This window comes from Ranitomeya variabilis, chromosome 6 (genome assembly GCF_051348905.1).
Source record: "Ranitomeya variabilis isolate aRanVar5 chromosome 6, aRanVar5.hap1, whole genome shotgun sequence".
In the NCBI taxonomy this organism is placed as follows: domain Eukaryota; kingdom Metazoa; phylum Chordata; class Amphibia; order Anura; family Dendrobatidae; genus Ranitomeya; species Ranitomeya variabilis.
Window position 1 is genome coordinate 353,761,792 of NC_135237.1, and position 14,545 is coordinate 353,776,336.

General features: G+C 44.0%; 1 protein-coding gene across 1 annotated transcript in view; it reads right to left on the bottom strand.

Moving 5' to 3' along the window:
- NUP153 (nucleoporin 153) overlaps positions 1–13,008 on the bottom strand; it is a 92,273-nt gene extending 79,265 nt beyond the window's left edge. Inside the window, exons 1-5 of the mRNA XM_077269942.1 lie at positions 12,596–13,008; positions 4,827–5,052; positions 3,425–3,673; positions 3,210–3,346; positions 914–1,039 (exon numbers count right to left, since the gene is read on the bottom strand). Coding sequence (XP_077126057.1) covers positions 914–1,039; positions 3,210–3,346; positions 3,425–3,673; positions 4,827–5,052; positions 12,596–12,715 — 858 coding nt within the window. The 5' untranslated portion in view covers positions 12,716–13,008. The remainder of the gene's footprint in view (positions 1–913; positions 1,040–3,209; positions 3,347–3,424; positions 3,674–4,826; positions 5,053–12,595) is intronic.
- Positions 13,009–14,545: the final 1,537 nt, after the last annotated feature.

A 14,545-nucleotide genomic window follows, 5' to 3' on the forward strand; every position in this document is an offset into this window, starting at 1 on the left:
TTTAAACAAAAAAAAAAAATTATTAAAGTTGTGTCTCACACAACATTATCAGGTGAGCGGGACCACCACATGATCATCATATTATAGTGGATAAACGCGCTATTGCGCTTTTCTTGTTCCCTAGTTATTTTCCTAATCCCTTGACAGTGGCATTTAGGAAGCTTGGTTTTGATAAGTGCTGATCCATGCAATTCCTCTCCAACCAAGAGGAGTTGATAGATTCAAATGGCAGTCAGATACCTGCAGAAGGCCCCTGAGCGTGCCGCATCAAGTACTCTCTTGAAACCCAGGTACAGGCTGAGCATTATAGGAGACTTTCCTCATATATTACAGTACTGTGGCACAGCACTGTATAGAACAAGAGACATTCTATATAAAAAAAAAAAAGTCCTTACAAGTATTCTATGAATGAAAATTAATATAATTAAAGAAAATAAATTTGAACCACCTATATATTGCCCCTTAAAAAATGAAGAAAAATAAACACATTTGTGATAGCAACAGACATACAGTCTCATGTGTAAAAATGCACAATTACCTGTACAGTAAAAGCTGTAAAAAAGGAAAGTAATCAAAAACACCAGAATTGCTTTTTCCCCTCAGTTACTGCAATGTCACAAAAAAAAATGCAGTAGAAAGCAATAAAAATGTTACCGATCAAAACAGCAACTAGTCACTTAAAAAAACAAAAAAAAACAAAAAAAAAAAAAACAAGCCACAACAAAGCTCCATTGACAGAAATATGAAAATGTTATGAGTGTCAGAAAAGGTCGACAACTTATTTTTTGGTTTGTTTTCAAAACGGATTTTCAGCACTTCGCAAAAAACAAGAACACTAACGTTGGTACTGCTGTAATTCTATGAATTTTTTTTCTAGTTCATCACTACTGCACAATTACAGCCATTCATTTACCTGATATGGAGTGCTGCGGACCCTTGATGTCCGTATAGATGCCGCACCGCCATAAGTAGTCTTTCCTGGATAAAAAGGAGAGTCCCCAAGTTGACTGGATTTTAAGACTGATGAGTTTCCGAGAGACTGCATTAAAAAAAGTTACAAAGTTACTTAATAATTTTAATAATTTTTAGTACACATGACTAATAGGTACTGTATATACTCTAGTATAAGCCGACCCGAGTATAAGCCCCCCCAATTATGCCACAAAAAAATGGGAAAACTTATTGACTCGAGAATAAGCCTAGGGAGAAAAACTGGTAAATTTAAAAAAATAAAAATAGATACTAATAAAAGTAAAATTAACTGAGACATCCTTAGGTCAAGTGTTTTTGAATATCCATATTTAATCAGGAGCCCCATATAATGCTCCACAAAGTTCATGATGGGCCCCATAAGATGCTCCATATTAAAATATACCCCATATAATGCTGCATAAAAGGTTAATGATGGCCCCATAAGATGCTCAATAGAATATTATGCCCATATAATGCTGCACAATGGTTGATGGCCCCATAAGATGCTCCATAGAATACTATGCCCCATATAATGCTGCACAAAGGTTGATGGCCCCATAAGATGCTCCATAGAATACTATGCCCCATATAATGCCGCACAAAAGGTTGATGGCTCCATAAGATGCTCAATAGAATATTATTCCTCATATAATGCTGCACAAAGGTTGATGGCTCCATAAGATGCTCCATAGAATATTATATGTATGCTGCTGCAGCGATTAAAAAAAAAAAAAAAAAATTTACATACCTCTCGTCGCTGGGGGCAAGGTGCCGGAGTCACCGCTGGCTTAGGCCATTGGCACTTGCGATATTCACCTGTCCCCGTTCCACCGCCACACGCCGCTGTGTCTTCCGGCTCTTAGCAGTGACTGTTCAAGCAGAGGGCGCGCACTAACCGCTTCATCACGCCCTCTGACCTAAACATCACAGCCAGAGGACGTGGAAGACAGAGCCATCGGAGAAGCAGGGAAGGGCAGAGACTGTGCCGGGAGCAGGTGAGTATGATGTGACAGCCGCCGATCCCCATCCCCCGCCGACCCCCTGGGACAATGACTTGAGTATAAGCAGAGAGGGGTACTTTCAGCCTAAAAATCTCAGCGTATATATGGTAATTAAGGCTACAGGTAACGTGAAAGGTCAATAACTGGCCATCATTGGAACATACATCAACATGCTCATCTAATGGACTAATATAGTACATGGCAAGTGTCAGAAAATCCCACTAGTGGTGCCTCACACTACCAGCAATTTCCTGAGTAAAGTGGCTTTCATGCCCCCTTTAAAGTGTACCTTCATTAAGAGATCAATTACCAGTCAGTCAAAATTAACTAAGTTGGGACATCTGTTAGATAGAAGAGAAGGGGATCCAGCGTGAAGAAAAGTAGAAAGTGGCACTCGCAACAAAAATTCTTTGACTTAAACAGCAGTACTTTGCAGAAAGGATCACGAGTCAAAGGCTTCCTCTGGCCTCACGACCCAGCGTTCCCCACTGCGGTAGTCCAGATCATAAAAATTAACAAGACAATTTCTCAATCTGTATTTCTGTCCTTTTTGTGGGATCATAGCGCTGATGTTCGTAACAGCCATAAAATGACATGTCAAAGACCAGAAGAAACACAGCCACAATTGAAAACCATTTTCCTAAATGTTTCGGCATAGTACTGCGGTTTTAAGCTTGCAGGATAATTTAAAAAAAAAGGGATTTTATCTGGCGAGTTCTGCTTTCTGTTCATCTTCAAGCTGGACTACTTCATAAACAGTTACTTTTTGTAGGATATGGTGGTGTTCCGCAAGTACCCGATTTGCTCCTATAGGGATGTAATGACCACGTCAGTGCCATCAGTGATTTCTGTTATGCTGACTAGAAGGCAAACAGACAAGGTGCTCAAAAAGGACAAAGATAGTCACTTCGCACTAAAGATAGAGTCAAGTGCCCGTTAAAAGACCACACAAACGATCTAAAGTGTCTAAAACTCGAGGTACACATGAGTAACATTTTACAAAGTGCAAAAGATTTAAGTCTATAAATTATGCTGACTGCTGAAAAACAGCAGCAGTGGATATGGCTGTATTCTAACATTTCAGTAGAGGTTATAATTATAATTACTTCCCAAATGTGTTACTCAAAGCTTTGCAGAGTACAACTGAGTCCCTCAGAAATCCAGGCAAAACACTCATGCTATAACATTATATACAGAAGGATATCAGGGGAATAAATGGAGGACATCAGCACATACCGGTGACAGAGAGCCAAACGTGGACAGATTAAACGTTGGTTTCCTAGAGGTCATAGACGAGTTATGTGAAAAATGGGAACGATCTGCTTCAGGAGACCATAGAGGGGGTGCATTCAGATTTTTTGTGACAGCAATGTCTGACAAAAGAAATAAAAAGGTCTTAAAATACATAAAATTTCATAACCCAGCTAAACACAACATTTAGACACATTTACCTTTATCAGATGCCCTTGAAGAAAAACCACTAGTTGTAGAAATGTTATCATCATCGTGCTGAGAGGTAGAGTCCTTAATTTCCTTCACCAGTGAAAAATTAGAAGTGCCAATAGGATAGGCAGAAGATGTAGAGGGTTGGCAATTAAGTGCAGGAGAATCCAATATGTTGAAGTTTAGGTTAGCTCTGTGTAGAGATGGCCGGGTTAACACTTCAGGCAGACTTAATGCCAATCGACTTGTTGAGTGATCTGTAATGTTAGATTTATGGCATCAAAATCAATAAGGGACATTCAAAAAATAAAAAAAATTGTTACTGGAAACATTAAGTTACTTATAGAAGCAAGAAGAAATTTTAATTTAATCAATTCAAAATAAATGCACAAAATGTAAATTGATATAAGAGACGCACAGGCTGTGACTAGAGATGAGCAATTTTGCTCGGGTCCCTGCTTATTCGGCAAGCTATAGCGCTTACCGAATAAGCTGCAGAGGGGACACGGATATCTGGAGCACTCCTGCTGATCAGCTGTTCGGCTCCGGAGCTGCATGCGTCGCGGCTGTGTGACAGTCACAACTCATGCAGGGAAAGCTCGCCGTGCATATGTTATGACAGTCACACAGCCGTGACACATGCAGCTGCGGTGCTGATCGGCCGGCGCGCTCCATGTATCCGGGTTTCCTACGCAGCCGCATTCGGTAAGTGCTATAACTTGCCGAATAAGCAGGGACTCAATCAAATTCACTCATCTCTAGCTGTGACATTATACAGGCTGAGAAACCTGCACTAAGCTATGTTATGGGGTTGAATGTTGCTGCCTGCTTATGATTGGTCAATTTCATTCGGGGTGGAGGAGTACACATGCCCATGAAAACTGTCTGGTTATACCCACTTGGATTGAAAGTGTTAATTCATGAAGTGCCATATACTTTGATCAATTATCTCTCTGTAACAGAGGGAAAACAAAAGAATTAAAAAAATAACACCCATGTGTAACTCTGCTCTGCCCTTACATCATGTGGGCAGTTCCACATGAAAAATTTGACGAAAGGTCCTCTTTAAAGTGGACCTCTTTCTAAATAATTTTGGAGCATCTTTTCTTATAACTGTTGCATAACTTGCACCTTCCTGTAATGCCTCCAATGGGCATTACCATTTGAGGGGGTGTATCTACACACAGTGTAATTGGTGGCAGCCCACAGGGACACACTACTACTTTGAATCAGGAATGGTTACGGCCAGTTGTTAATTTACTCCCATCTCTAGGAGGAGTGACTGACGAAAAGAGCACTACACAGCTCTACAAGAAAACACACTGGATAATTATTTCACGGGAAATAAAGCATTTACTAAAAAACATGTCAGAAGAGGTGACAAGTCCTCTTTAAATGGAGATTGCCTACCTTCCTGGGTTCTAACATGCTCCAGAGTGATTCTGTCATCTGCAGTTGCCGGCAGGTCTTCCTGAACATAGGTGTGACTTTGTTCTTCGTTTTGTGTATCAGTATGGTCTTCAGCTCGAATCAAGTTTGAGGATCTGCCAGGTACCTCGTCGTCTTTGTTAAAATATTTCTGCAGCCAAGCTGGAACAATGCTCTTTACAGTATCTGTGACACGACTGATGATACCCTGTGGGTGATGGAAAAGAGAACATCTTAATAGATCTGTCACCAGAACTAAGTAATCTGTATAGATCATGAAATAGATCGCCTATTCTTGATGATCCATTCCAGAATGACTAAAGTTTCCTGAAAGCTCAGCAATTCAGGAGTCCAACAATATACCCCAAGTGTATTCAGACTGGAAACTATCTCAGCCACCTAGCTAAGGCTACGTTCACATTTGCGTTGTTGTGTGTTGCGTCGGCGACGCAACGCACAACGCATGCAAAACACATTGTTTTGTGACGCATGCGTCCTTTTTTTGCATGATTTTGGACGCAAAAAAAATGCAACTTGCTGCGTCCTCTGCGCCCTGACGCGTACGCCCAAAAAGACGCATGTGTCACAAAACGCAACACAACGCATGTCCATGCGTCCCCATGTTAAATATAGGGGCGCATGATGCATGCGGCGACGCTGCAGCGCCCGACGCTGCGGCGCACAACGCTAATGTGAACGTAGCCTTAATTATCAAGCTCCTCTCACTGCCGTCCTCCCTGCTCCTGCTGTTGAAACCTTGCACATACTTTGTGGATGCTGTTGACTCCTTAAGGCCCCTTTCATACATCAGGTTTTTGCCATCAGGTAAAATCCGGCGAATTTTAAAAAAAAGAGGATCCAGCAAAAGTTACCACCGCATCAGAGAGAGGGAGGGAGAGGGAACGATTTTCCGACGTGGAGAAAAAACGTTCCTCTGAAACGTTTTTTGCTCCCGACGGACCGCTATTTTGCGATGGATCCAGTGCACGACGGATTAAACGGATGGCAAATTTTTTTGCAGGATCCTGTTTTCTCACAAGACGACGTATCTCGACGGGACACTGCTGACAGAAGTGTGAAAGAGGCCTTAGGATTCTGCTCTACTCTCCACTTCAAGTGGTTGTCATGTGGCCGCTCAAGCGGCTTGTCTCAGCGAGCCAGCACGTAATCAAAAGTATTCAAATCGCCTTAAGAGTGGTCATGTGATGAGCGCAATCCTAACAGTGTATACATTACACGGCTAAGATTTGCCATTATATAGTGCCTGCTGATAATTAGCCGTGGTTCAGAAATAGCCATTCAAACAAATAAAAGCTTAGCTCTGCCTGGTTGCTATGGGAGAAAAGGCAATTTTTCATTTACAGCACTTTAATTAGGCACTTGAGTTTAGCCTGGAGAAACACCATTATACCAATGCACACTGAACACATTATTCTCTATTATTTTTGTCTGAAATTTGTGGCATTTCAGAAGAATGAATGAACGCATCAGACGCCGTGTAAGCCCAGCTTCACATAAGAGGAGAATGTGATCAATTGTAGAGCATTTCGAAAACCTGTTCCATAACGTGAGGATGAACATTTAATCACAGACATACCGTAATTATAAGCGTCACTCGATTAACACTAAGGCCATGTTCACACTTTGCGGTGTGCTCTGCAGGTTTATCCCGCAGCGGAATTGATAAGTCTGCAGGGCAAAACCGCTGTGGTTATCCCTGCAGATTTATCGCAGTTTGTTCCGCGGTTTCCGCTGCGGGATTACTCCTGTGCTATTGATGCTGCATATGCAGCAATATGCAGCATCAATAGTAATGATAAAAATAATAAAAATTGGTTATATACTCACCCTCCGATGTCCGGATCTCCTGGGCGCTGCACCCGGCGGTCCGGTTCCAAAGATGCTGTGCCGAGAAGGACCTTCGTGACATCACGGTCATGTGACCGAGGCGTCATCACGGTCATGTGACCGCGACGTCACCACAGGTCCTGCTCGCACAGCAAACAGAAGACCGGACGGCCGCGGGCAGCGCTGAGAGGTGAGTATAACATTTTTTATTTTTATTCTTTTTTTTTTTTTACACTATTTATGCTTCCCAGGGCCTGGAGGAGAGTCTCCTCTCCTCCACCCCGGGTACCACCCGCACATTATCCGCTTACTTCCCGCAACGTGGGCACAGCCCCATGCGGGAAGTAAGCGGTTCAATGCATTCCTATGGTTGCAGAATCACTGCGATTCTGCACAAAAAAGTGACATGCTGCGGGTTTTAAACCGCTGCATTTCTGCGCGTTTTTTCCCGCAGCATGTGCACAGCGGTTTGCGGTTTCCATAGGGTTTACATGTTAATGTAAACGCTATGGAAACTGCTGCGGACCCGCAGCATCAAAATCGCCGCGGATCCGCGGTAAAAACCGCAAAGTGTGAACATGGCCTAACAGGAGGACCATTTAATACCAGTTATAGCAGTGTAGAAAACACTACACACACAGCTCTACGCTTCCCCGCTGTCAGTCTGTGGGAGAGAACTCTTTCTGCAGACTATGACATTTAGGCTACTTTCACACATCAGGTTTTTTGCAACAGGCACAATCTGGCGAAAGTTGGAAAACCGGATCCGGCGCAGATTGTGAAAAACTGATGAGACGGATCCGGCTAGCATATCTAGATTATTGGATACAAAAAAATTTGGAGCATGCTCAGTTTAAAAAACCGGAATCCGGCACTGGAATCCGTCATTTTCCAGATCTGGCACCTTCCGGCTCCCATTTTAGCAAACAGCCGGAGACAAAAAACGTTGCTATAGACGTTTTTTTTTGTTTTTTTCGAGAAACCGGAAATGGCAGATTTGCCGGATCCAACGAAAACCAGACGAAACGCATTATCATACGGCACTAATACAAGTCTATGGGGAAAAAAAACGGATGCTGCGGCAACATTCGCCAGATCCATTTTTTTTCAATTTAGCCTGACAGCAAAAACCTGATGTGTGAAAATAGCCTTATGGTTTCTTTTCTCTTAATAAAACCTTAAATTTCCTAACGCCCCATGACGGATAATCGATGACGGAGTGGGTCGGGGCGGGTGCAGTAGTTTCAGGAGGTGATCCTGTCCCACAAGCTGTAAATGACGGCATTACATTACTGGCATCTGCCTCTAGCAGCAGCAGTCAAAGCAGAGTTCTAATTGCTGCTGTCAGCCATTTAGATGCTGCTGTCACTCTCTGCAGTGGTAGTCTGTGCACTCACGCATGCACCTGCTTTTATCATACATGGGGCATTGATGGGTTACTATACCTACTAACATTTAATTCGACTAAATTACATAAATTAGTCACATCCACAAGATATTTAATACATTCAACAGTTGTTTCATTTTTTTTTTTCCTCTTCTTCCAAGAGCCATTACTTTTTTTTCCCATATCGATGTAGTTGTATGGTGGCTTCGCTTTTTTACAGGAAGAGTTGTAGGTTTGAATGATACCATTCATTTTAACATTCAACGAATTGGAAAACAAGAAAAAAAAATTGCCACTCTGCAATATTTTTTTTTTATTTTTAATGTGTACATTCTGTGGTAAAAATACATGGTGTTGGACATTCAGAAGGTTGTATAACAAAAAATGTCTTTTGCCATTTTCTAAGGGTACTGTTACACTCTGCAACTTTCCAACTATCACGACCAGCGATACGACCTGGCCGTGATCGTTGGAAAGTTGTTGTGTGGTCGCTGGAGAGCTGTCACACAGACCGCTCTCCAGCGACCAACGATGCCGAGGTCCCGGGTAACCAGGGTAAACATCGGGTTACTAAGCGCAGGGCCGCGCTTAGTAACCCGATGTTTACCGTGGTTACCAGCGTAAAAGTAAAAAAAAAAAAACGTACATACTCACATTCCGGTGTCCTTCAGGTCCCTTGCCGTCTGCTTCCTGCTCTGACTGAGTGCCGCCGTAAAGTGAAAGCAGATCACAGCGGTGACGTCACCGCTGTGATCTGCTCTTACTTTACGGCGGCACTCAGTCAGAGCGGGAAGCAGACGGCAAGGGACCTGAAGGACACCGGAATGTGAGTATGTACGGTTTTTTTTTTTTTTTTTACTTTTACGCTGGTAACCAGGGAAACATCGGGTTACTAAGCGCGGCCCTGCGCTTAGTAACCCGATGTTTACCCTGGTTACAAGCGAACGCATCGCTGGATCGCTGTCACACACAACGATCCAGCGATGACAGCGGGAGTTCCAGCGACGAAATAAAGTTTCAAACGATCTGCTACGACGTACGATTCTCAGCAGGGTCCCTGATCGCTGCTGAGTGTCAGACACAGCGATATCGTATGGATATCGCTGGAACGTCACGGATCGTACCGTCGTAGCGACCAAAGTGCCACTGTGTGACAGTACCCTAAGATGCGGAATGTAGATTTCTATTTTGTTAGCGTGGCAAGCTGACAGTTTTCTTGATACCAATTTGGGGTACATACTATGCTTTGATAGCTATTTATACACCTTTTTAAAAGAGTTGGTGACAAAAAAAAACTCAATTCTGTTTTGGGTAAATTAATTGATATGTTAATTTTATTTTGTGGGTTGATACAATCAAAACACTAAATTTATATACCAGTAGTTCTTTTTGTGTTTTGCTACTTGTGCACAAAACGTATTTATTTCTCTGTAGATAGAGCTACACAAGGGCTTGGTTTTGGCGGCACAATATTCAGTTTTTACTTGCAGAGTCTTGGGGTACCTACAATATTTTGATCACTTTAATTCTTGTTTTAAATAAGAGGCATGAAAATTAAAAAAATACAGAATTGTTTTTCCATTTTATTTTTTAATGGAGTGCACTGATTTATAATTGACATGTTAACCTTACTCTGTGGGTCCATACGATTACAATAGTAACACTTTTAGGTTTTACTACTATTGTACAAGGAAAGCACTGAAAAAAACATTGATGTGATATTGTAAGAGCCCTAACATTTTTTTCGCTTAGCGCTCACGGTGTAGGCGTATAGTTTTAGAGTACAGGACCTTTTTTTGTTTTATTTTCTTTTATAAGTTGTGATTTTGGTAAATCTCAGAATAACGTAGACAAAAAATAAAAAATATGTGGAAGCACCATTGAGGCCGTCTGGTCAGTTAAAGGGAACCTGTCACTGGGTTTGACCGATAAGAGATACGGCCATCACCTTTCAGGGCTGATATACAGCATTCTATAATGCTGCATATCTGCCCCCAACCCGACCTGTAAGGCTACTTTCACACATGAGGTTTTTTGTTTCAGGCACAATCCGGCAAGTTTTGAAAAAAACGAATCCGTTTTTTTTTACGCCGGATCCGTTTTTTTTTCTCAGAGTTGTATTAGCGCCGGATCTCCTCTTTCTCTCTCTCTCTCCTCCAGGAAGTCACTGTAACTCCATATTAAAAATAGAAAAACGAATCCGTTATTTTCACTATTTGCAACGGATCCATTTTTTCGAACACAAGCCGGATTCTGCCTGAAACAAAAAACTGATGTGTGAAAGTAGCCTAAGAGAAGAAAAATAATTTATTATACTCACCTGCGGGGCGGTCTGATGGGCCTCCCTTGTTGCGATGCCATCCTACTGCTTGCTTTGCCTGGATGACGCGTCCCTTCTTCATCCATACAATCTCCTCGGCACAGCGCTCCGATTCAGGCGTACTTCTCTACACTGTTGAGGGCAGAGCAAAGTACTGCAGTGCGCAGGGGCCAGGAAAGGTCAATAGAGCCCGGGCGCATGCGTACTGTAGTACTTTGCTCTACCCTCAACAGTGTAGAGAAGTACGCCTGCACCGGAGCGCTGTGCCGAGGAGATTGTATGGATGACGAAGGGACGCATCATCCACACGAAGCAAGCAGGAGGACGGGGATCATAAGAAGATAAAAGGCGCTGGACCAAGAAGAGCGACACCCCTCGGACCAGACCACCCCACAGGTGAGTATAATAAAAGTTATCTTTCTTCTCCTACAGGTCGGACCGGGGGCTTATATACAGCATTATAGAATGTATATCAGCCCTGAAAGGTGGTGGCCATATCCCTTATCAGCCAAACCTGGTGACAGGTTCACTTAAAGCAGCTAATGTCATTCCCCTCCAACCATAATAGAGAAGGGGCTGGCTTAGCCATTGAAATGAGCAGTCAGATTCCTGCAGACACAGGAGAGCCTCTCTGACAGTGGTGCCGCTGAACCTGGAAACACCAATATCTTTAATGGTGCCAGATAGTTAAGTTATAGAACACTTTTTTATGCACATTTATGTAATTTTTTTTTAGTTAAAGGGAACCTCTCACCTGTTTTGGCTGCTATAAGATGCAGCCACCGTCTTTCAGGGCTTATATACAGCATTCTATAATGATGTAGATAAGCCCCCGGTCCGCCCTGCAAGCGAAGAAAAATAAGTTATTTGATACCCACCCGGGTGGGCGATCCTGTGCGGTCCGGTGGGCGTCGCAGGTCCGGTGCCTCCCACTTCTTGCCACGCCGCCCTCCTGCTCCATCGCTCCCCAGCATCACGCTCCTGCACAGGCGTACTCTGCCCTGTTGAGGGCAGTATAAAGTACTGCAGTGTGCAGGGAAAGTCAGAGGCCCGATGCCTGCGCACTGCAGTACTTTACTCTGTCCTCAACAGGGCAGAGTACGCCTGTGCAGGAAATTGATAATGGGGAGCGATGAAGGAGGGCAACGTCGCAAGAAGATGGGAGGCGCTGGACCCGCACTACCATTGGACCGGACCACCCCTGGCTGAGTATAATATAACTTGTTTCTCTTATCTTTCAGGTTACATCGGGGGGCTAATCTAAATATTTATAGAATGCTGTAGATAAGCCCTGAAAGGCGGTGGCCGCATCTTATAGCAGCAAAACCAGCTGATAGGTTCCCTATAACCTCAACATGCCCCTTTCTCTTCCATAACTTATCAGCTGAGTGTGGTACGAAAATAATAGCTAGCACATACTCACCAGTCTCCTCACTCCCCTGGCAATTTTGACATTACCACTGCAGCAACCAATTGACCCTCTTAAAGGGTTTATCACATACTTTAATACTGATGGAGTAGCAGATGAGTGATGGTGCACCACCCCTGATGCAGGATGTAATCAATTGTGGATCTGCACAGAATAGCTCCGTGAACCACATAGTGACCGCCGCTGGGAACTGCTTATTTAAACAGAGGCGGATGTGCAGTACCCAACCTTGGCCACTATGCAGTTTAAAGAGCTGTGCTTTTCCACTTCACAACTGCCGCCGATACTGGGAATAGCAGATCGGCGGGTACCAGTTGTCACCCCCCCACAGATAAGACTCTGATGACCTACCCTTAGGACAGACCATCAATATTAAAGTCTTGGACAGCCCTGCTAATGTCTGCAGTGACAGTAACAGACAAGGTGGGCAGCAGTGGAAATCTAGCGCTGGACCTGGGGAGGATGAGTAAGGAGAGTTTGATTTTAAAACAACCTGCAGCCAGGGGTTGGGAGGGTATGAAACCTTATAATCCCTTTAAGCCTTCAGCAGAAGGTATTTGATCGTTTCACACGTGTAGTGGGAAGAAGCCTCAGTGTCAGACACAAGGCAGCAGCCCTGACCCCAGGATCACCGGTGTCTGCCGGGTGCCATGGTTACTGCAGCACTAACACATGGCGGACTATCCAGCGGAGGGTTACACAGCAGTGAGGGGGCACCAGGCAGGGCAGCAGCCACCACACATGCACGCCGTCCCGACCACACTCACCTGCTGGCCTGCTGTCCGGCTCTTGCTGTACGGGGTCCTCCCGGAACTCAGGTGGTATCTCCGGGTTCGGATCTTTCCTCCACGGCCCGTTCCCCCTCCACCTCCTCCCGCTGCCGCCATCCGGCTGACTCCTCCTCGGGTCACTCCGGCCCGAGGACCCTGCGCGGTTACTACTCTTGTGTGACGAACAGTGGTGGAAGCTCTGACTAACGTCGTCAGTCTAGGCCCGGTTGAACGGGCCGGAAATAACTGGACTCGTCAAGAGAACACTTAGCTGCGTTCCCGGTAGGTGTGCGCCGAGTCTCCAGGCCTCCGCTCCTCACACTGCCCGCCTGTGTCTCACTGCGCTTGCCCGCGTATTCCACGATTCGAAGACGTAATGACGACATAGAATGAGAACGCGAGGGGCTGTCGGGAAATGTAGTCCTGGATTGTGAGAAGAGGCGAATAGTGGACGCAGGAAAGAGGGCGACGTAATGACGTAAAGGAAGAAGCAACGTCAATTCCGTCGTGCTTTCTAATTGGTTGATATTAGAGGCGGGAACGGATGTGGCGACAGAGTGTTTGTGTTGCGCAACTCTTCACACTACTGTGGTGTCTGTGGGGCTGTGCGGCGGCTCCGAGTACCACGCGTGACGTTACCTCATGGCTGCCCCACAAACTGAGCCTTTTTTGAGCTATAGCTTATTGGGAATTGGTGGTAGTGCCTTTTTGAGGATTTAGGGAGGTTTTTTTATTTTTATGTCAGACTTTTCAAATGCGTTTTTTTTTTCTTCTCCAAATTGACGATGCTGAAGTTGGTTTCTTATTCGTTCAGTTTCTTATTCGGGCTGAAGTTGGTTTCTTATTCAGCAGTTTCTTATTCGGCTATTTTTTATTTTCTGTTTTTTTCAGGTTTTTGTATAAAAATAAACCATTCTGAGTATATAATAATATGCGGTCATGTGTCCTTTTGTGAATACACTTAAAAACAGATACAAAATTTAGAAGGCTGGCACAAAAATGGGCATCAAAGTAGGCACTGAGGTATGGTATTAAAGGTGTTAAATGGCTTTGTGCCACTGATCTGACACCTGACTTGCATACCTTGTGATGCCACACATCAAGTTCCTGTCAATCCAGCCTGGCACAAATGGGTTCTGGGCATCAGAACTGGCATCAAAGTGGGCAGAGAACCAATTTTCACACATGCGAATAAGTAACAGCTATTTTTAAGGGGTTAAATGCCTTTGTGCCACTGATTTAACACCTGATTTACATATTTACTGATGCCCCACATGAAATCCATGTCACTCCAGCCTGGCACAAAGGGGTTCTGGGCATCAGAACTGGCATCAAAGGGGGCAAATTGCACATTTTCACAGATTTGAATAAGTAACAGCTATTTTTAAGGGGTTAAATGCCTTTGTGCCACTGATTTAACACCTGATTTACATATTTACTGATGCCCCACATGAAATCCATGTCACTCCAGCCTGGCACAAATGGGTTCTGGGCATCAAAACTGGCATCAAAGTGGGCAAATCGCCCATTTTCACAGATTTGAATAAGTAACAGCTATTTTTAAGGGGTTAAATGCCTTTGTGCCACTGATCTAACACCTGATTTACATACCTAGTGATGCCCCACATGAAATCCATGTCACTCCAGCCTGGCACAAATGGGTTCTGGGCATCAAAACTGGCATCAAAGGGGGCAAATCACCCATTTTCACAGATTTGAATAAGTAACAGCTATTTTTAAGGGGTTAAATGCCTTTGTGCCACTGATCTAACACCTGATTTACATACCTAATGATGCCCTACATGAAATGCATGTCAATACAGCCTGGCACAAATGGGTTCTGGGCAACAGAACTGGCATCAAAGGGGGCAAATCACCAATTTTCACATATTTGAATAAGTAACAGCTATTTTTAAAGGGTTAAATGCCTTTGTGCCACTGATCTAA